The sequence below is a fragment of the Carettochelys insculpta genome, chromosome 2 (genome assembly GCF_033958435.1).
Source record: "Carettochelys insculpta isolate YL-2023 chromosome 2, ASM3395843v1, whole genome shotgun sequence".
Lineage (NCBI taxonomy): Eukaryota > Metazoa > Chordata > Testudines > Carettochelyidae > Carettochelys > Carettochelys insculpta.
In genome coordinates this window covers 129,002,838-129,027,034 of record NC_134138.1, presented here as the reverse complement: position 1 = coordinate 129,027,034, position 24,197 = coordinate 129,002,838, and the positions used below count along the sequence as shown (strand labels likewise).

General features: G+C 43.6%; 1 protein-coding gene across 1 annotated transcript in view; it reads right to left on the bottom strand.

The window, feature by feature from the left end:
- The window catches only part of PXDC1 (PX domain containing 1), a 44,097-nt gene that overhangs the window by 3,201 nt on the left and 16,699 nt on the right, over window positions 1–24,197 (bottom strand). The window contains exons 2-4 of the mRNA XM_074987737.1: window positions 17,939–18,030; window positions 15,424–15,541; window positions 9,477–9,588 (exon numbers count right to left, since the gene is read on the bottom strand). Coding sequence (XP_074843838.1) covers window positions 9,477–9,588; window positions 15,424–15,541; window positions 17,939–18,030 — 322 coding nt within the window. The remainder of the gene's footprint in view (window positions 1–9,476; window positions 9,589–15,423; window positions 15,542–17,938; window positions 18,031–24,197) is intronic.

Below are 24,197 nucleotides of genomic sequence, written 5' to 3'. Positions count from 1 at the left end.
CTCACAAAGGGCCTAAATCTCCTCTCATTGTATGCACTGATGCAAAATGGCAAGCAATTCTTCTCCCTACAACATGATTACACTTGAAAATGACTACAAGTGAAAGGAGAATCAGGCACCGGGTACCGGGATGAAGAAAATATTAACTGATTCTCTTCTCATGATGTCCACAATTGCAGGCAGAGAATACCTCCACAGAAGTCCATGGGGGAACACTGCTGTGAAGTTGGTGGGAAATGAGAGTCTGATCCCAAATATCAGCTCGCAAAAGATCAGTAGGTATGCAGAGCAGTGGTGGGAAATCTGCAGTCCACAGGCTGCACGTGGCCCTTCTGGGTTCCATGTGTGGCCCATGAGCCATTTTGTTTACTGTTGCTTACATGCAGGGTTGCCAGATTCCACTGGTTTCCATCCGCATAGGGGACGTGAAGTGAGACGTGTGCTGACTGCACACAGCATTGACTGAGAGCCGTGCATTCCCTTTGTATCCAATTGAAGTGCTCCTACAGTTCAACCACCAGACCCCATAAACTCTACGTATACAAGCACAATCAGTAAAAACCACCTTATCCCAGGACCACATCTTGATTGCAACAATTTTGTGGCCCTCTGAGATGAAAGAGGACCACTCAGGCAGCTCATATGCTAACCTAGATTGCCCATCACTGACGTACAGCCTCTCTCTGTGGATAGATCTTAAAGGTCAGTGGTAGCATCTTCTTTTCCTGACAGTAAATGGTAGGATTTTACATTTTAACAGTGGTCCATTCCCAACAGTAATATCTCATCATGGCTCTCTATTTCACTTATTTGCATTAGCTTACATAAAAATCTACTGTACTGAGCTCTACATGCTTATAACATCATAATAGAGCTGTCCTTAAAATTTTGCATTGACTGTTAGGGTGGATTTTTATCAGAAAGCAGCATGGCCGACTCCACAGTTTTCACCACCTTCTGCTGGCCCAAAGCAAAACCAGTGCCAAATTATGATGAACAGAACACGGGCTTCTTATTGCTCACAAAGGTTTACAAAGTACTTTATGAACGATAGTCCAGGGGATCATTTCTCCCACTTCTGGGACAGAACACAATTATTTCACAACATACTGCAACAGTACAGCACATTTTGGGAAAGTATGTGAAGAATACAGCCAAGTGAAATTCTGAATCCAAATCCTTCCCGGGCAACACAATATCACATAGGGCACAAAACAGACTCTAAAATTACAGGGAAATGGAAGAGGCAGCATAGTAGGCATCCTTCAGTCTGCATAGACTATGGATCGCGCCCTTTAAAGTTTCAATTGAGGACTTCATTTACAGTGTCTATTGTGACTATAAAGACCCACACAAGAGTGACAGTCCTTGCTGCATCTATTGCAGATGTAGTGGGTATCTGGCAAGTCCTTATTGCGCTTTCTGTGCGCTCGCTTCTCCTCTGCTAGCTGTCTGATCCTCATCTCGCCCTTCTGAAGGCCCTTGTGTAACCCCTGCCTCCATCTGCTGTGGTCGTCTGCTAGTTCTTCCCAGTTGTCCAGCTCGATGTCTACCTCTCTGAGGTCTCTCTTGCAGACATCTTTGTAACGCAACTGGGGGCGTCTGGGAGGTCTTTTGCCAGAGGCTAGCTCACCATACAGGATGTCTTTTGGAATCCTTCCATCATTCATCATGTGGACATGGCCAAGCCAGTGGAGTCGACACTGCCTGAGGAGGGTGTGCATGGTTGGGATTCCAGCTTGCTCGAGGACGGCGGTGTTGGTCACTCTGTCCTTCCATGATATTCCAAGGATGCGCCTGAGGCAGTGCAAGTGTAAGGCGTTCAGCCTCTTTTCCTGGCGGGCATACAGGGTCCAAGTCTCACTGCCATAAAGGAGGGTGCTAAGGATGCAGGCTCTGTAGACTTGCATTTTGGTGTGAGTGTACAGCTTGTTGTTATTCCACACTCTCTTGCTGAGTCTGGACAGAGTTGGGGCCGCTTTTCTGATCCTCCTATTTAGCTCAGTGTCCAACGACAGGGTGTCAGTGATGGTGGACCCCAGGTAAACGAACTCGTGGACGACCTCTAATGTATAGTTGTCAATGCTGATTGATGGGGATTCAGCAACATCCTGACCGAGTACGTTCGTCTTCTTTAGGCTGATGGTAAGCCCAAAGTCCTTGCACGCTTTGGAGAACTGATCCAGCAGTTTTTGAAGCTGGTCTTCTGAGTGAGACACTACAGCAGCATCGTCTGAGAACAGCATGTCTCTGATGAGGACTTCTCACACCTTAGACTTAGCTTTCAGCCTTGCAAGGTTAAACAGTTTCCCATCAGATCTTGTGTGCAGCAAGATGCCCTCTGTTGAAGATCCAAAGGCATGCTTCAGGAGGAGTGCGAAGAAGATCCCAAACAATCTCGGAGCAAGCACGCATCCTTGTTTGACGCCGCTCCTGAATCTGAAAGCATCCGATAATGCGCCATCATATTGGATGGTTCCTCTCATGTCTTCGTGGAACGACTGGATCATCTTGAGTAACCGTGGAGGACAGCCTACCTTGTGGAGCAGTTTGAACAGACCATCCCTGCTGACCAAGTCAAAAGCCTTGGTCAAGTCGATGAAGGCTATGTAGAGTGACTTCCTCTGCTCCCTGCACTTCTCCTGCAGCTGCCTTAGAGAGAAGACCATGTCAACAGTAGACCTCTCCGCACGGAATCCGCACTGCGATTCGGGGTACACCCTCTCAGCAATCTTCTGGAGTCTGCCAAGGATGACGCGAGCGAACAGTTTACCAGTGACGCTTAGGAGGGAGATTCCACGGTAGTTGTTGCAGTCGCTTCTGTCTCCTTTGTTCTTATACAATGTTACAATGTTAGCATCGTGCATATCCTGTGGAACCTCACCCTCTTTCCAGCACAGGCACAGCAGCTCATGTAGGGGTTCCAGGAGTGTGTCCGTGGCACATTTGATTACCTCTGGTGGTATACCATCCTGACCAGGGGCCTTTCCTGCTGCAATGCTGTCAATGGCTCTCTTCAGTTCATTCACAGTCGGTTCTTGATCCAGTTCGTCCATTACTGGTAGGAGCTCGACGGCATCGAGGGCTGCGTCAACCACAACGTTCTCGCGTGAGTACAGCTCGGAGTAGTGCTCAACCCAGCGCTCCATCTGTTTGGCTTTGTCAGCGATGACTTCACCAGATTTGGATTTCAGAGGTGCCATCTTGTTCTGGGTGGGTCCTAATGCCTTCTTCATACCCTCGTACATTCCTCTGAGATTACCAAAGTCGGCACAGGTCTGGATGCTGCTGCATAGCTGGAGCCAGTGGTTGTTGGCACAGCGCCTGGCTGTCTGCTGTACTGTTCTTCTGGCCTCTCTAAGCGCTTGCTGGGTACTCTGGCTTGGTCAGCGTTTGTACTCCAGGAGTGCAGCATGCTTCTTTTCAATGACTGGAATCATCTCATCGGAGTTAGCTTCGAACCAGTCGTTCATGTTTCTAGCTCTTCTTCCAAACACCGACAAGGCCGTGTTGTAAACTGTATCCCTCAGATGTTGCCATTTGGATGTCGCATCGGCGCCCCTAGGGCCGCTGCGCAGATTTTCCTGGAGGGTCTCTCTGAACTTTTCAGCTTTCTCCAAGTTTGCCGTCTTTCTGGCGTCAATGCGGGGCCTTCCAGCAGGTTTAGAGCGGTACAGCTTCTTGGGTCTCAGCTTGAACTTGGAGCAAACTAGCGAGTGATCTGTATCACAGTCAGCACTATGATAGCTGCGTGTCAGAAGGACGTTTTTGAGGTTATTATGCCTAGTGATGACCACATCTAGTTGATGCCAGTGCTTCGAGCGTGGGTGTCTCCACGACACTCTGTGCTGTGGCTTCGTTTGGAAGAATGTGTTTGTGATGCACAGATTGTGGTACGTGCACAGTTCAAGGAGACGCTGTCCATTGTCATTCATTTTTCCCACACCTAAGTGTCCTAAGCAGGAAGGCCATGAGGCCCAATCAGCTCCAACTCTTGCATTGAAGTCACCCAAGATGTACAGTTGTTCACGAGCAGGTATTTGCGCTACAGCAGCACTAAGCACATCGTAGAACTTGTCTTTTACTTCTGGTGTGGCGTACAGGGTTGGAGCATAAGCGCTGATCAGGCGGACAGGACCGGCGCAAGTTTGAAGCGTGATCCGAAGAAGTCTTTCTGATCCGCCCATGACTAATTCCACCATTTGTAGAAGGGTGTTTCTGACAGCAAAGCCAACACCATGCTCTCTCGGTTCTTCTTGGGCTTTACCCTGCCAGAAAAAGGTGTAGTCCTTTTCCTTTAGAGATCCCGAATCTGCAAGTCGTGTCTCCTGCAGTGCACCGATATCAGCTCTGAGCCTCTTCAGTTCCTCATTGATGACAGTGGTCTTGCGGGTGTCACTGATGGCCTGAAGATCTTCAGTCAAGCTGGTCAGCATGGTCCGCACATTCCAGCAAGCAAGCTTGAATTGTTGATGTTTCTCATTTCTTGTTGATTTTCTTATTGGTTTGCCTGGTGCCCAAATTTCAGTCACTTGTCAGGTTCAGGAACCTTAAGCCTCACGCACCCAGCGAGGCAGGTGAACTGTGGCGGGACAGTACCCTATTGGCTGGGGGCTGCCCAGCTTGAGGCGGGCGGTGACTGTCCAGTGAGATGCGAGGATCTCTCCCACGGTCAAAGGCAACCCCTGGCGCTCGTTCTCTATGCCAATCGAGCAAGAGCTTATAACCGGTATCTGTTGCCTCCCGTGTTGATGCAACGCTGTTCAGTGATGCCGGAGTACCTCTCTGGGCGTGAGCCTGGGCACTTATTATGGAGACTCTGGGTTGCCCAGACACCAGTGTCCCCCTCTTGGCTTTACTGATATAGTCCAAAGGAGAGGATAACCTCCACGTCTGGTACCAGCTCAGCTGCAGGAGTTGCTGGGACAGTGCCAGAAGTTGACACCGAACAGCCTTCGGACTCCACTCCGGATTTTCTGTCAGGGTTCACTCCCTTAGCCTTTCTCCTTCCCAGGATAACCCACAAGGCAGTGGGGTATGGAGAATGTGGTTAAGGATCCCACTACTTCATACCTCCCTGTCACCACAGCTCCCTGTGGAGCAATGACCTCATATCCTTGGGACCCTCCTCCCTACCTTTCGCCCCCCCCAGCTACCATCATCATTGGACCCTCCCCAACCCACTACCCCCATCTGCTCCCATGTCCGCCCTCCTCACTGCACTGGCCCCTCTCCCCCCAGCTGCAAGAGGCAGCATACGATTACTCAAACTGGCATTCGGCCAGAACACCGACACTAACTGCTTGCAAAAGTGCTATCACATCTTCAATGGAAAGCGATCAGGATTTCCATTTTACGTACCCTGCAAAACACAGCACCGCTCACAATCCAATGTCTATGAATAGTGGATCACAGGTTCAGTAGAAGCTTAGAGGCAAGAGTGCCATCTATTGAATCTCCAACACCAGTTCCTGAAGCATGTAGGTATTTCATGCAAATTTCCTATGCAGGTTCAAATCCAGCCAAGCCCTACTTAGCTATCTCAGAGTTGCTAGAAGAAAAATGTGGATCCACCAGTTTTTATTTCAGGTGTTACTAGTCAGTCAAACAGGAATAGCTCTTATTTCAGACAAAGCACCAATCCAGTCAATTCAATTTTACCCAGAGTGCAAACGGATTCCATAACATTCCAGAAAAACTATACTTTCATTTGAGATTACCAACATACAATTTACGGCTTCAATATAGGAAATCTTCAATAAATCTGCCTTTAACAAAACCACATCTTCCACAAGTGATTCCAGGCCTACCCCGATACACAGTACAACTGATGGAAGGACTTAGATTCAGGCTGAGAGCAGCACATGTATAGATTTCCATTTATTAACTTCTGAACCATTCCCTTCAATAGAAAACAAGTTTCCTCTGAATTTAAAATAGGAATGGGTAAAGACATTCTGTTCCATTGGCTTATTTCTTTCACCACAGTTCATCTGAAAACCCCGTGTCTGTTATATATTTCACAGATTTTAAGACTAGAAGGACCCATTATGATCATATAGTCACACCCTGGGCATAGTCCAGGCCACAGCACTATGCCAGCTGATCCTCAACTCTAGCCTAATAACTTTTGGTCAGGCAACAGCATATTTTAAAATCAAGACTGGATGTCTTTTGAAAAGAACGTAAGTGATGGAAAAATCTGTCACCTCCCTTGTTAACTTACTCTAGTGGCTACCCTTCCTATTAAACACATATGTCTGATTTCCAGCTGTCAGCTCTGATGACTTCAGCTTCCAGACACTGCTTCTTTTTACACCTACCTCCAGCCACTAGATTATGGCCCAATACATGTTACAGTTCAAAATTTGAAAAAAGGAGCAAGATCTGGGCCACATGAAAGTCAATGGCAAAATTCCCACTGACCTGGTGGGGTGCGGGGCAAGATTTCACTTTAGGTACAACATGGGACGGCAACATACACTAAAGCCTTTAGCAAATTGATAAAGACCACATTCTAGACAAAGTTTAGAAAAGATGTTACAATCAAAGACCAAGTATGACAGTCCCCCAACCCCTACTCTTTATGAGAAAATTGACTTATGAATATGCAGAACAGAAAGATGCTTTTGACAAAATATCTACTGTATTCCATCAATGTTAATGCTACAATATGCTGGTCTATATATTTTATTTTTGTGCATGTAGTACTCTTGTATTTTAAGTTAGAAATATGAAGTGTAGCCCTCTGTTTATAGTTCTAAATATGCTAATGAGGGCCATTACTGGTGCCCCAGAAGCTTAATGACTCAGTGATCAACCGAATAAGCTGTAAATAGCCTTGTTTGTCCTGTTAGCCTAAAGGGTGGTTGGTTCTAAAAAGACATGTTGACCATGCCCCTGGTACTGGAATCCATTTTGAACCTGGTATTTTTCCATGAAAGGGGAGATGAAAAATGAAGAATTCCCAACCTGGGGGAAACGTTATTTAAATATATAATGGGAAGCAATCATCTTTTGTCTTCAGCTGGCTTCTGAAACTGCTTGGCTCACCTAAGAGGATACAAAAGAACTCTGAAGGAGGCTGGAGACCCGTGTCAGAGTAAAAACCAACTCTGATTTGAAGCTTATTTCTTAAATAAGAACAGCTGTTCCAGGTAAGAATTTGTGTGTAACAAGTTTCTTAGTGAATTATAATTATCTATGTGCTTTTTATTAATTTTAGTTTAGTGACTTACTTTGATCTGACTGTTTTTACTTGCAACCACTTAATTCCTCCTTTTTATACTTAATAAATACTCTTTGTTTTATTGTCAGACCCAGTGTAAATAAGCCATCACTATGCATTTCTCTCTTTTACTGATAAAGAGAGCTTACTTTAAGTGCTTTCCCTGTGTAAAACTTTTACACAGTGAAAGATGGATTTATTTGGGAGGTTGTTTTCCTGAGTGCTGAAATCTAGAACTGACTCCTTCCAGAGCAGAAGTGGTCAGTGGCTGCATTGCTCTGCATTGGGACAGTAACCCAGCTCTGTGCCTTATCTGAGGCAGACCAGAGGCTCTGGCCCAGCAGAACAGGATGGTGGGGAGCCTCTGAGGGTAAGAAGGTGGGCATCAGTGGCATGACAGGCACACTGAGGAACATCCCAAGGAGACTTCTGTGATTGCATCCCATCACACCAAGCTTCTGTTCGTTTTACCCATGACATTTTCCTGGTTTTCACTGGCTTGACTAATAGGTAGTTCAGTGCTTTTCATTACAAATATTTAAAACTCTTGAATACACTCTTACCTCCAACCAATTGAAGCTATTAGAGCAAAACATCAATCATTTGGCATGACAGAACTTCACAGGCCTGGATTTCCATAAAATTAGTCTGTCAACATACTCGTCGACTCAAATTCTATTTGAAAGATTTATCCCCAAAGTGCCTACAATGCAGGCCCAAAGGGGAAACAATCACAATTAAGAAGGCCTATTTTGGCCAGTCAGTAATAAATTACTAGCCTCCCAGGAGGATTTCGCCTCTCTAAGGAGCCTTCATTTTTCCACACTCTGGGCTGACTCCAGCTTCACCACAGACAAAGTGCACCTGGCCAGTGTCTGCTCATGGGATGCAGCCTGGGATGTTTTGTTTGCTCCATGAGTTTTATTTTGTATTACCTTCACAAAACCTCTGCAGCAACTCTGTCTCTTCCTTTAGCCCTCAGCCCTTCTCTATGGAGACCCCACTCACCACCTCGCTTTCTTACTTTCTCTGAACTCTGCTTGGCATCCCCTTTGCGTTTCCTCTCTCTGCTTCTTAATTACCCTCTCAGCTAATAGGATAATTAGCTCATCAGTCCTTTTACCACCCCGCCCCCACCCAGATCTGGTTAGATAATAAAATATTCCGTTCCTCCAACAGGCTGTTTCTAGGAGAACTAATTAAAAAGCTTAAGGGATCAGAGTGTTGGGTCATCTACTGGTTCTCAGCATGCCATAGCACAGATCACTCCCTTTGTATCTATCACCTTTGTAGCTATCGCCCTTCCTCCACATTTTTTCTATCAGAAGAGGGCCAGTCTCCCACAGGGCCACTGCAACTCCCTTTCAATTGATTTTTATGACAGCTGCAATGGGCCCTTAGGATCCCTCTACACTGACACAATGAATGAGCCTCGCAGCCCAAGCAGACAGACTAGAGCGAGCAGAGCTCACGCTGGCACGCCAAATACGGTTGCGTGGATGGTGCAGCATGGCGTCGGCTCAGACTAGCCACCTGAGCTCAGGCCTAGTCTGCTCCCTGGGTCTGAGCTCGGGTGAACAGCCTGGGCCTCTGCGGGTGCTACTGCGGCCACAAAGCTATTTTTGGCATAGGAGATCCAGCAAGTACAGGTCTGTTTAGCTAGGCTGGGAGGCTCACTCCCACCTCCAGCACAGATATACCCTTGCTGCCCAGCCAAACCACCCAACCTTTTAAGTCAGTGGTGTCCAAAACAAATGTAATGGATTGCCACAGCCCTCCCACTCCTGGGGGGCAGCGCCCCCTCAAACTAGGCACACGCCCCACCCAGTAACGCCCCCTCCCGATGAGATTACTCACTAGAGCCGCCCCGGGGCTCAAGCTGCACCACGCGAGCAGCCCCAGGGCTCAAGCCGCACTGCATCGTGGGAGCCATCCTGCAGCCGGAGCCCGCCAGGGCCGGAGGAGCCACCTCCGCTCCTGCTGCCACGCGCTTGTCCTGCCATTTGGTGGGGTGCACCGCGTGGCTGGAGGGACGCCCCATGTTCACCACACTCCGCTACCCCGTTTGCCACATGAGGAGAACAGGGAGCGTATCGGACACCGCGGCTCCTAGGTAGTCAGACGAGCAATTGTATTTTACCAACACAGGACTTCCACAGCGCTGGGCTCAGCTGGGCATTAAAATGTTGCTAGGAGAAGGTTACAATTCACTTAAAGGTACCAGTACTCAGGAACAATGTCTACTTACAAGTGCTCTGCTGAATCTACATCCAGGTGCTTGTCTTTTCCGTTCGGTATACCGTGGTCAATAACTATTGTTTCAGTGTTTGCTAAACAAAATCCATTTGATCGCATGATTTCTGTGGGGAGAAGGGAAGAAAGAGATAAAATGCCGACAGTCTGCGGTCATTCCAGAAAAGTGGGTAATGAGCAATGAGGTAGGGATAGGGTGGACATGTATCACACAAAGCTGGAATTGCTGCAAACAAGTCATACAGACGTGTCAGTGAATATCTGTTTAAGCTTATTTAAAAGAAAACATCTTTTTATTATTTTGTAGCTTCGTGATTAGTTGGACTTATTTGCTGGCTTCATAGGCACTTATGGCCTGATCCTAGCAATGCCTGAGCAATTTCACTTGTGATCAGTCCTACTGAACTTATGTGCTTGAATATTTGCAGTTTAGAACCCTACTGCGAGACTATTTAGCAAATATTCCCATCTGGGAGAAGAACCAATTCTGCTCCCACTGTAGCCTGTAGAGAAATTCCTTCAGTGGAGCGGCATCTGCTCCATAAGGTTATAATCCAACAGTACTCTTGATTGTACTCCTCCCAGACAGCAAATTTTCATAATTAAACAAAAAGATGAAGAAAATAAATAATTACAACATTAAATCAACAACACCTTTAACATAAGTTGAACAATAGGTTTTCCAACAGGAATTTTCCTTGAGTTCAATTCTCTATTGCCTTGAGCTGCATCTAGTTCTTATCTGTCTGCAAATGCTACCAGCTCAGCATGGCTAAATTCTACATCCATTCTTTGTAGAGAGAATGGTCTGATACAATCCCCATTGACATCAGTGAACAGACTCCTATTGACTTCATGGAGTACCACTAGATTTGGCTCTAAGTGAACACACAAAGTGCAAGACAAAGAGATTAAGAATCAGACTGTGACCTCTAACACTTACATTTGCTTAACTTAACTCACATGGATAGTCCCAATGACTCTATTAAGAGTTTGCAGAATTGGGGCCTTTTCTTTTACGCAATAGAATTTCGCAGGAGAGAACACACTGACCAATCAATACTTTAATGCAACACAAATACAAATTTCTTTGTCTGTATAAACTCTTACTAGAATCTTTCTGGTGTGCAAAGTTACGGTATCATAAATACTTGGCAAGATCAGTATAGCATACTTACACTTTTGGACCTGAATGCCACTGACTTCAATCAAGATTAGGCCCAACACTTGTAAATCAAATGAGTGATCACGAACTAATACCCTGACAGTTAGCAATATGTTAACTACACTTCCAAGTTAACGCTCTCAGGCTGGGAATGAAGAAACAGACCAGCACATACTTAATAAAGCTGCATAAAATCCAATTATAATTCAGGGGTCAAATTTTCAACTCGTATACATGGATACAGCAGCATTGGCTTTAAATGATCCATTCACATCAGAAGATCAGCAGCTATTTTAGCCCCATGTTCATTAGAACTCCTGTTCATTCACTGGAAGCTGCAAATGTCTACTGCGGTTGACACATCCTTGCCTTGGATTCTTCTCTCACTTGCACCCATTTCACATTGAAACTGACTTCGAAGAGATTTTTACTGATTTACTCCAAGAAGAGAACTAGGCCCTATTTGTTACTCAGCAGCAATATCTGCAAGAACAACAGGGAACTACCCTGCTGTTGAAAGTTAGATGGGATGGGGTTGCATCTTGCCTCCTTGTGATACTCATCAACCTTACTTGTGAAAAGCCCTGGGGTTTTAATTTTTCACAATAAAGGTACATTTTTGCATTCAGACTGCTACACGTGTGCCTCTATGTTTATGTTGAAAAAGTAATCCCTGATTTCCCATCCATTTTTGTTGAACCCAAGATGAACAGATTGTATGTGTGAGTGATTTTACACTGAATGCCTCCAGAATAATACTTCAGCTATGACTCACCTCAAACACTATTCAATAGATTGAGACGTAAACTCAAGGATTAGATTCTGCTGTCATCTGGTGAATTTTTTTGTTTCAGATATTTCATCTAGTGCGGGCTGTGCAGGACACAGTTTGTTTTCTTTTAGTGAATGCAAAATATTTTTGCAGCTTATGCTGAAGACACAAGCCAGCTAGAGAGTTGTATTAGATCCAATGTAAAGCAAGCCCCGCATGTTACGGATTTTTCTGAGCGTCCTTGATGTGTCCTAAGAATATTAACAGCATTACTCCTGCACTACAAAGCATTTCAGAAGTTATCGTTTGGTGCCATCTGCTGGAACTACTACCTACACAATGCAGTCATTTCAGTGTGCAAAATTCAGTCACGGGGTGTGTCAACTAACTAAACATCAGATTCTGGGCTTTGTTTTGAAATTCTTTATACTAGCCAGACAGTACATAAGACTATCACAGAGTACTTTTAGGTACACAAACAGAGAGGAAAACATAAATCAATTTAGGTGTGACTAAACTGCAGGAGTTAATTTGGGATTAAAAGTTGTATTCTTGTTCTGGTCCCATTGTTTCCATAGCACCTCTATGCATAAGTCATACAGAATATGCTCATTGCTAGTTCAGGTTTCACTCTCTGTATCTGAGCATGCTACACATTTTTTTATCTATTAAAAATATCAGTGACACACATTCTCTTGTCACACCAATTCAGGGGCCCTGGAACAAATTTTAGGGAGGGAGAGGGGTTGAGAGCTGTTGTAACTAACGGAAGTCGCGTATATAATGGGAACTGCTTCAAACCAGGGGGTGCTGAAGCACTCCAAGCACCTACACAGAAGTCTGGTGTAACTTCAGTGACTTCCACAAAGTTATATGTGATTTACACTAATGTAGGAAAGAGAGCAGCTGAAGAACTAGTAGCTGCCATTTTAGTGCTCTCTTAGAGCTGGGACAGAATGGTGCCCAGACTATTGCTTAATGACCATGTTCCAACTGCTTTTGGACCCACCATGTCGCATCTGCAGAGATGCACATATAGGAAGTTATTGCTAAAGTAGTTGCCTTTAACTACATTTTTCTTCAGAGAACAAACCAAGCCTTAAACCTTACAAAAATTGATTCTCCATGTCTCCTCCATTAGAGTTATACTTGTTATACCAGTGTCAAAGACAAGAGAATGTCCCTGTATGTCAATCTCTAGCATTTTAAACTGCAATTTTCCCTAGACTTTCCTTTAAGTATATTCTTTAAGAGCACTCTGTTTCACATTACATACTCTTAAAGCCAGATTCTACCACCCTTACTAATACCAGCTAGGACTTTACTCTACAAGCAGCCCCAGTGAATGTGCTCTTCTGTGTATTTTCGCGAACATTTTCAGGTATGTAGAAGTAAAATACAGGTTAAAACTCTATGATCTGGCACACTCTCATCCAGCAACATCCGTAATCCAGCATGATTTTAGTTAGACAGAGGACTACTTATGAGTGTGGCCATGTTCCCTGTGGTCCCATAAGCTTTGTTTACACCCACCATCCCTGGCTGTCAGTGTTCTGTGCTGTTATTTAGCTGAAATTTACTCCTTAGTGTCTTCTAAGAGTCCAGTAAGCAGCAGAAGTGTTGGTAATACTGCTAGACTATATTGACCTCTTGTGGTCTGGCAAATTCTCTCATTCAGCAAAGGTCAGGTCTCGAGGGTGTCGGACTAGAGAGGTTCAACCTATATATGGCATATAGTTTAGCAAATCATGCATTTAAGCGGGTGACCAATGTAAGAACTATGCAGAAATAGTATATGTGATTTCTAATTAACTTATACATAACCTATCTAGAAATTTACCATTAGAACTCGCCTAGATATCTTTATCACAGTTTGTTCTGTACATCAGTAAAATGACTAAAAAAAGATGCTAAAAAAGCTGAATTTTATGGGAATAAATGTTTGATCTTGCTTTGTTTGGATTTACACCATCTTGGGACATAGTAGCACATGTCACACATTCAGTGCCTTTCTGTGAAAAAAAAAAAAAGAGGAGAGGGTACTCAGATGGCTCCCCAGCCTCTCTCCACCAACCAATCCCATGGCTGCGGCCTCCATAGTGCAGGTACACAGTACCAGCACAAAAAACCACCAGCAACAACCTGAAAAAACTCTGCATATATCGATTTAGGAAAAACCCACTTTTTCTGTTTAGATTAATGAAGTCACTCATCTCTACTAGTCAAAGAGGATTAGGTACAATAAATATATTCACATCTGCTTCCTCTCCCCAAGCATACTAGTAGGTGCTTGGAGAGACAGACACACAACCTTTCCATTGAGAAGGAGACTGAACTTATACACGGAAGTTCGACAGCATGGAATCAATGATCCAGGCTTACACCAGCTCTTGTGTTTCATTTAACCTTTTGATGCTCTTCACCATCATTTATATGAGTGAGTTTGTTGCTAACTGCCTTAGTCATGCTTTATATTAAGAGTACATGTATAAATACATTTGAAAGGATTAATAAATTAACAACTGATTACTCCTAACGATAGCTTATAATAATCTACAAAACCTTCTACTGATGTAGTTATAACTACCTGTAAGATATACTACCCATGTCTTTCACAACTAATCACCATGTATTAACCCTTCTAAATATACAGGTGGAATCTCTCTTGTCCTGCACCATTGGGACATGATCGGTGCCAAATGAGAGAACCTGCCAGACAATAGAAAGGCTCTTAGAAGACATAGAGGGGTAAGTTAGAGCTAAATAACAGCACAGAACACTGACAGCCAGGATTGGTGGCTGTAAACAAACTTTGAGACTACAGGAAACTTGGCCACACCCATGATAAATCAGCTAACTAAAAGCATGCCAGATTACAGATGTTGCTGGATGAGAGAGGTTCAACCTGTATTTATAAATACAACCTTAGTACAAAATGTGACCTATTTCTTTTTTAAAAAGCCCCATGCAGGTGTATGTTATAGAAATATATTTAGTTCATATCTCCTCAATTCTTCCACTGCAACGCAATAGTACAGACATCACAAAAACACAGCCTTCTCAAGGAAGGGCCCTTTGACACATAGCAACGAAAGAAAGAGTCTGAAAATCATATAGGGTGCGTCTACACTAACCAGTTACTTCAAAGGAGCAGGCACAACGTCGAAATAGCACGCGTGCATCTACACGCGCTGTGTGCTATTTCGACGTTGAAACTGACGCTAGGCGGTGAGACGTCGAAATCGCTGTTCCCATCCGAAGATGAGAATAGCGCTCTACTTCGACGCTGAATGGTGAAGTAGGGCATGTGTAGACGATCCACATCTCGCTACTTCGTAATAGCGGGGTCCTCCATGGCGGCCATCAACTGAGGGGTTGAGAGACGCTCTCTCCAGCCCCTGCGGGGCTCTATGGTCACTGCATGCAGCAGCCCTTAGTCCAGGGCTTCTGGGTGCTGCTGCTCCAGCTGGGGGTCCATTCTGCGTGCACAGGGTCTGCAACTGGTTGTCGGCTCTGTGGATCTTATGCTGTGCAGGGCAAGTATGTCTGGGAGGGGCCCTTTAAGGGAGTGGCTTGGGGCTTTGCTGGCCCCTTTTTTTGATGGGGAGTGCTTGTGTGTGTGGATGCTCCACATTTCCTTCTGGGGTGGCTCCTTTCGATGTTCCCCGCCGCTACTTCAATGTGGAACGTTGACGGCACCAGCCCTGAAGGTCGTGTAGACAATACACGTCGAAGTAGCCTATTTTGATGTCCTTACTTCAAAATCGGTACTTTGACGTAGCGTGCTAGCGTAGACATAGCCATAATGTCAAAGGGAGTCATTTCAATATGACTATAACTCTGCCACATAGTGTGTTTGCCTGAACGATATTCTTTATACATTGGAAGGCAAGAGCATGAGAAAAGTGGAAGATGTAGGATTTCATTTAAAATGTTATGGGTAGCGAGGGGGATGGAAAGAACAAACAAATATGTTCATTTAGTAATTCTTGTGTGCATTCTTACCTGATATTTTAACCGGACTTTGAAAGCTTGGTTGAATTTTATGGACATTGTCATTTTTTAACACTTGATCTAATGGAGATCTTTCAAAGAAAGTAAGGACAACTTCAGATCTAGAATACTGAAAAAGAATCAAAGAAATATATATTTTCAATGGTTAATTCCTAGACGTATAGCATAATTTCTGTGGTTATCCTGTTATCCCCTACCGCCCAAGTCCCAACTCTTATTAGGACAAATCTTCTGAAATCCTGAATGCAGGCAGCTAATATTGACAACATCCAACTCCCACTGACTACAGCTGAGTGCCTCTTAACTGCTACTACTTTATGGGCGGGATTTTTGTGGTTTTTTGGTTACCTGCCCATCAGTGATTTTCTAGGCATTTTGCATAAAAAATATATAATGTTCTTTATTATAAACTTATTTGTGCAGAGGGGGTGTGGGGCACAACCCTCTTACACTGAACTCATCTGGACATGGCAAAAACACATGGGCTGTGGCCACACTTGGCCAAAACTTCTGGCCATTTCGAAGATTACTAATGAGGCGCTGAATTGAATATTGAACGCTTGCGGCTCAGTGTGGCCACAAGGGGGTCCTTTTTTGAAAGGACGTCGCACATTTCAAAATCCCCTTATTCTTCTCAGGTCAGGGAAATAAGGGGATTTCGAAATGTGTGGGGTCCCTTCCAAAAAGACCCCCTGTATAGCCCTGCCAAGGCGCGAGCGTTCGCAAGTGGTGCTTTCGAAGCGCCGTGGCTGGAAGCGTCCTAATGCTAATGAGATGCTGAATATTCAATTCAGCAACTCATTAGTAATCTTTGAAATGGCCATTTGCATGGCCATTTCAAAGTTTTGGCCAAATTTGGCCACAGCCATGAAGTCTGAAACTCCTCTTGCTTACACTCCTTTGCAGCAGTGTAACTCCATTGACTTACAGTGGATTACATCTTGCTCTACACAAGTTCAAACAGCAATCAGGCCCAAGATCTGCAGATTTCAAAATGACCAATCATTCACATTTGTTATAGACAGCATGGCCAGCAGTTATTTGAGTAGTTTTCTTTTCCTGTGAGCACCTTTGTTTATTTCATGCAATATGCCTGCTGAAGTTTTAGTTTCTTTGGTAAAGACACCATCACAGCACACATGACTATACACTTTGTAAGTGTCTGAAACACGGAAATATGGCAATGTGACTGACGGTCAGAATGATCATGCAGATCGTCTACTGGCTGAAAGGCAGGACATTGGCTGAAAAGAGAAAAGTACATTGCATTTCCATGTTACATTCCTTTGCAGAACTCAAAACACTAAAAAAAAAAAAAATCTCTTAGTACACCTGCCAGGAATCATTATTCCCATTTTGTTGATGGGAAAACTGAGACAAGTACATTCGCCAACTTTCCCATTTATATAGCAAGACCAGTACCGTGTCCAAGAATGCAACCCATATCTGCCAGCTCCTGTGTGCAAATGAGACAAAAGAGCAATTGCTCTTTTACAAGATCTTCCCAAGGATCTTTATATATTTTGCAAATATTAATCAAGCCTCAACACAGCCTCATTATGAAAATAAATATGATACCTTTTGTACATAAGAGCAACTCAAAGAACAGATCATGGAGACGAAGTGACTTGCCCTATTTAAAAGGAAGATTGAATCCAGGGTCCAGAAAACATTAAAAGAAAGGCTTGGGGCAGCAGTGGCAACACTACAAATAATGCCCATTATTCACCGAGTGCTTTCAGTGGGCCTCATACAATAAAAACAGTGAAATAGACAGTCCCTGCTTTACTGAGTTTACACTCTACAGCTCCTGTAATCAGAAAACACAGAGGGAGACCCTTGTACCATACAGAGCCCTACTCAAATCAGTGATGATCTGCTCATGCGGGTCTAATTACAAAATTGGGCCCTCAATTCAACACACCTTGCAGGTCACATACATTACCCTGAAAGAGAAGTAGATGATGATAGTCATGGCAATGCACAGGGCACTCTGTAGTAAATGTTACATAATCAAGTGTTACTTAACTCACTGGTTCTCAACCTGCCAGCTGCTTGGGATCCAATCAGCACATAGCTGCAGCCCATGTGCACACATGGGCACTAAATATATGTATGCTGTGTGGATGCAGCTCACATAACATAGAGTGAACTGCATGTGTGACTCACAATGGTAAACAGGTTGAGAACCACCAACTTAGATGGATTAAAAGAAGAACCTGTGTTGCAGTGAGGGATGTATGTGACTTGAGAGAGGGTGATAGTTAGGTCCAATGGGTGAAGCAGGGCCCTCTGGGTACAAGATGGAAAAGAAGGATATCCAAAGGCTGCTTAGGAGAAAAAGCATCAGGGCAGAAACAAGAGGTAAGACACCATGAGGATCTTGAACAGCCCCTTCTACCTCTGTAAAAGCCCAAACACCCCTATGCCTTCCCACCTACATGAAGAAGGCAGGTTACTAGCCACCAAGTCTGAAGCTCAGTAAGGTGGTCCTTGGCATACTCACTTTCCAAGGCATATTAATAATAATCTTCAGAAGCTTCTCCACTTCATTAAGCCTGGCTTCTATATCTCGGGCCTCTTTTATTGTGATTAGTCCTAGAAACAAGGCAAACACATTGTAAGCTCGAATGAAAATACAAAACAGGCATGGGAACATCTACAGCTGGTAGACAGATCTAGTTTGCTCAAGAGTACATGGAAAGACAAGGCATCAAATAGCATTCCTAACTGAGACACAACTTTTACCTCAGGAGATGATGACCCACTGTCCAGAAGTAGCTCCCCTAGACTCATTTCAGAGTGTTGTTGTGTTGGAATACAGAGAGGGAGTTCAATAAATTTTAAAAATCCTGTTTCTAGAGCCATGACCAATCCTTGTTTGTAAAAGAATAGTGGAAAAAAAAAGTACCCAAGCAGGAGAAGTGGAAAGGATCAAACACAAGCTAAGCTCTGTCAGAGCAGTCTCATATTTTTTAACGTAGTATATAGTACAGGAACAACAGTCAAAGGATGATTTTTCAAAATCTTATTCATAAATAGCTAGACTGCAGGATAAGTGCTTTTGTTACTACTGTCACGGTAAGCATGCACCATGAACATTATCACACAACCATAGACACGATCGAAAGATGAGAAAAAGACATTTTGGTCCTCTGCAGCTAGTGTAATATATTAAGAGGGTGTTGTCTCTAGTTTTACACGGCTCAGAATAAGGAGCTTCCACCACAATACCTGAGAGATTTTTTCGCACCCTAACAAACCTCACTGTACAGAGATGAGGACATCTGAACGGCTGCTGCAGAAAAAAAAAAATCCAGCAAACTGAAATCTAGGTGAATCTTTTAAAAGTAGACAACAAAAAACTATAAAATAGGTTGAGTTAAAACTCTGCCCTTGAGCACCCTGATAATTTCTATGGTTTTACACTTATGTTTTCATTCAAATCTGCCTTTTGCTGTGTGAAAGACCCACACCAGACTGTCAAACATACAAAACGAGCAAATTGGAAATAAAAATACAAAAAAATGCATTTTCCTTCCAATCTTTGTGTGGAATTGTTATGAGGCTACGGCTACGCTATCTCGCTCACAGAGATGCACTTGCACCAGGGCAGCTGTGCCACTGCAACTCTGCTTGGGCAGACACTCAAAGCTGACAGGAGAGCTTTCCCATCCACTTAATTCTCTAGCCACTGCAAGGAACTGGCAGCAGCTACTCGGGCAGGAGAAGCTCTCCCACAAACACAGCACAGTCCATGCAGGCGCTTTGATCACTGTAATTTACAATCACACGCTCATTCACACCTTTGAGCAACCTAAGTTATACTGACATAAATGGTAGTGTGTACATGGCTTTATTGCTCATGGTATTGGCACATCCATAACTTCCAGAAGAGTGAGTTTAGGCTGGCAACAGTTCTTCAAAAGTATAGCTTTAGTTTTCAAAAAACCCAAAAAGTAACAGACCACATAAACGGCAGCTGCCAAGGGCATCAGGCCCAAAATTAATGTCAGTCACGGCAAATCAGAGGGTTACAAAGGATGAACCAATATGTTGTTGGACGTGTTATCACGTTCTGCTATGTTGCATACAAATGCATTAAGCTCACTGTAACTTGCCCTATTTAGTCCATTCTCTGTGGGTAGGTCTACACAGCACAGTTATTTCGAAATAACAGATGTTATTTCCAAATAACTATCCTAGCATCTGCGTGACACAACTGCTATTTTGAAATAAATTCGAAACAGTGGCCATCTTATTTCAAAGTGGATAGCGCTCATTTCACAAGGAATAGAACCTATCATGAAATAGCTCTTTCAAAATAGGTGCTGTGAAGATAGGGAATAGCGCCTATTTCCAAATAAGCCATAGTGCATCCAACCAGTGGCCATCATTCTGGCACCTCCCAAGGACTACCACCTCTAGGCCAGGATGTCACATTTATAATACATTATGTTGATGTTATGTTTGATAATTTTCTTTTCTCTTTATTTGTATTTCCTCACTTTATTAATGGTGATGTGGGTTTTTTTCCCCCGATAGGTCGCTATCTCTCTGATCTCAACTTGTGATCGCATAGGTTAACTTGTTAGCCGGTGGCCGGGTAAATGTGCGGTGAGGTACCAACTATGCCCTTGTTATCATCCAAGTTTAAAACTACAAGAGCAGAGAGCTCGTCGCTGCAAGCAGCCAAGACAGGCTGACGGATTCCCCTGGGTCCTAAGCAACCCAGTTTTTTACTGTTAGAGCAGGCAGCTCCTAGCACTCTTACCTACGGCCAGGCTGTTGTAACCAAATGGTTAAAGTTCTTTTGTTGTGCCGGCTGTGTTGCAGTGACAAAAGGGTTAACAAAATAGTTAGGCTTGGATCTTAACTAGTTACAAGTTTATTAAGCTACAGTTATAAGCGTGCGGTTACAAAAGGCTATTGTTTACTTCTTATATGCTAGCAAAGTATAGGTGTTAACAAGTTAGGTTACAATCCAATACAAAGATATCTGTTACCATCTAACACAATGATATCTTGGCACAATGACATCTAGTTACAGAGCTCTAATTCTTTAGCTGTGCACAAAAAAAAGTCAGAGACCTAGCATGGGTGTATCTTACCCTCTCTGCGTCTCTCGATACCAGCGTAGCCAAGCCGGATCGGTCACTCAATTCCGCGGAAAGACGAATACGAGGTTGGGCGTCCCCAGTAGTGGACCTCGGGAGGCAATCACCTGACCCGACCAGCAGGAAGTTGGTTGAAATGCACTCAAAGTTAGAGTTCTGCTGGACCCATCTTTTATACCCCTTTTTGGGTTACGTATTCTCTTTCTTATCTATGGTGCCAGATCATACTGGTTTGTCTTTGTGACTCCAGTTTGTTACAAGGCCATTTCTACTTAGTTTGCACTTGTAAGACAAGAGATAAGCAATTTAGGAGTACAGGACATTCTTTTGTGTGGGCGGGGCACGTCCCCTTCTGGGTGATTGTGTGTGCGCATCATATTGGTCAATGCCAGCTGGGGTGATTTCTGAGGGTCCACCCCCCCCTCTCATGTTGACAGTCTGGCCTGTTAGCCTTCTAGCTGTACTTTCTGCTTCTCAGGGTCACGATAAGCCAGCATATCTGGGCCTCAATGAGGGCATCAAAAACTGTGCTGTCAGCAGCCATTTCTGTGCCCTGTGTGCTCCTCAGTGGGGGGGGCAACGAGCAAGCTGGCTTGTAAGGGGGAGACTGTCTGGCTACACATAGGCATTTATGGTTGTCTATCACATTAATTATTTCTCTTCTACTCAGTTATTTAATCTGGTCTTAACCAATTATTTTAGGGTTTTCTAAGTAATGATGTACCTGCTAAGTTTGAGGGTATTCTTGGAAGCCCTGTGCCATTGAAGGTTGTTTTATCCGGGTGAAAGGCCCTGAATATGTGCACACTGACTATGCTATCTGGGGGAAAGGTCCCAGGCACATGCATTTTAGCTTTGCTTTAGCTCCACATACAGGATTTGGCCTGTAAACCCCTTGTGTTACAGTCAAACAGCCAATATAAAGCTACTGTAACATATTATAATAAACATATAATCAAAACAATAAGGACGTAATAAGTCTATATATCTCTAGGAAAACAAGCAGGTTAGCCCTATAGGCTGTACTGTGCTTAAAGAGACCAAGTACGTAAATTGCATTGGTTGATTTCCAAAATCAGGATTTGCTTCTTTCCAGTAACATTTCTAACACACACACATTCATCTTTCTTCCTGCCAGACATGCAGCATTATATAAAATCTTTCCTTGAACTCAGTGGAACTACTTGCATGAAAATCAACTACCACTAAACATTTCCAGGATTAGGCTCCAGTGCTGAAAGTTCAAGACACAGACACACCTCCTATCTTCCTACAGAGCTGGCTGGCAGGAATCTGCGTACAAAGTCTTTTTTCTTTCAGCAGAAGTGAAAGATGAGATTTTTAGGCTCTTGCACTTCACCAGCCACCCAGTAGGGGGTTCTGTAGCTCCATACATCCACCAAGATTTTCTGTCAGAAGAGATTTCATCTTTACAAAGTACATGCTTCTAAACTCTAAATTGTGGGAAATAATCAGCAACAGACCAAAACAAAACACCAAACCAAACCAAACACAAAAGTACTAGAAAACTGGTGCTTAAGGTTTTATAGCTTTTGACCGATTATAAAAACCATTGTATTAAAACTTTAAACAACAGAAGAAAATAAGCAGAGTGGGGAGGAAGGAGATTGAGAGGGATGAGATGCAGCACAAATTGTTACCCTTTAGTTCTTCTGCTGAAAGTTTGCAAGAGCCATCCATGCTCACTTGTTACCTCTGAAAATAATACTCCCTCTCAGGGTGCCAATTTGCGATCACACCACATGCGTAGCAACCTATGGCTTGGCTTTCATGGTCATGCAGGGCTTCACTTCCACAGAAAGAGCTCTGGAACAGTTTTGCCTACATTTGCATGAATAAAGACTATATGTGCATGAATAAATGGCCATAAACATTCTTACGCACTAAAAGCACACAGCCTGAACCTGCTGACCTTACGTGATTAATAGCTATATATCAGCTAGAAACAGCATGTCTGCTTTTATGTATCTACACTGTAAATATGTGGAAAATACCCAACTTGATTTACACGTAAACTGAAGCCAGCATAATATTAGTAATATTTATACCCATTATATAAATTTTAAAAATTAACAGATGCAAGACATGCCAGACCACTTTCAGTAACTGTAGGCCACATTCCTGCAACCTGTGCAACTGTTCACATGCTTATGGATTTGCAGGATCAGTCCACCTAATAAAGTCAGCTGGAGCTGAGGGCCTTAGCACCTTGAAAAATCAACCCCTCTCAATGTGTGCGAACACACACTTGTCTGAATCCTGCAATCCTTGCTCACACAAGTATCTCAATTAAAGTCAGTGAGGGAATTCAGTGGTTAGAGCATTGGCCTGGTAAACTGAGGGCTGTGAGCTCAATGCCTGAGGGGCTTTTCAAGGGCCCAGGCCAGGTTAGATTTAAAACAACAAATCCATCAGGGACGGTGACAGGTCCTGCTGTGAGTGCAGGGCACTGGACTCAATGACTTCTCAAGGTCCCTTCCCGTTCTACGACGTGACCAAAAATGAACTCAGAAGGTGCTAGGGCTGTAGGGATGCAAGGATCAATTCTGCAACCTTCTCCCATTCAAAGACTCCTTATACATGTGACCAATTTTGCCAACTTCAGTTGGAGTAACTGTGGCAGAGAGGGTTGCAGGATTTCACCCAAGTCCTCCATTTACACTCCTAATACATACCTGGGAAAGTTGTTTAGACAGAAGTCCTTAAATAAAGGAAAATAAACCAGAAGAAGATGCCTTACAGCTTATAACCCAACTGTGTACTATTTTTCACTTGTTCCGTCACACGTACATAGGTTACTTGAGAGCTGGGAAATATCCTAGTGAGGTCATGGAGAAATGTTACTCATTGTCCTTTTTGTCTGCTGCTGACTTCTAATTGCAAGCATGTGCTAGATCCTCCCTGGAAACTTTGCTATGCTCTCTTATTATGTGTACAGTGCTTGGACAAACAACTATCATTTCAAGTGATTTAAATGGTCTGACCACCCATCTTTATGGCTCTGAAGCTAAACTGGATTTCCACCGTCTTCTTCTCCTCTACCACAAAAACTTCTTTAAACAGCAATGTTACTGAAATGGGAACAATTATAGAGTTCTAATGTCCATACACTTAACCCTGCACACTGTTAGACAGCAAAGAACTATTTGATTCATCTGCCTGTTTTTTTAACTGATATAGGATGGAGAAGGAATTTTACTCAGAGGTGCACATCACACTATAATCGGTACAGTGCCAATGACAAGAGCACACCTCGAGTCACTTACAAAAAGATTTACTGACTGCCAAGGCAAAATACTTCGTACCTCAGGGTTGTGAGTCTCACATACCATCTCTAGAAAAATCCACAAATATATCTTTGCTTTCTCAAAAATGTATTTCTATTTAAATTGAAAATATCTCAAACAGGTCCCAAATCCTGTTCATCTTCCTCACAAGATTAGCCCTACCAACCCCGATGGGACTAACATAAGCATAAGGAACTAAGTACTTGCAGTAATTAAAATGTAGTAAATTCAAAACTGATAAAAGGAAATAATTTTTCACAATTGGCACAAGTAAGCAGTGAAACTCACTCTCATCAGAAATCACTGAGGCCAAGAACATAGCAAGTTTGTTTTTTAAAAA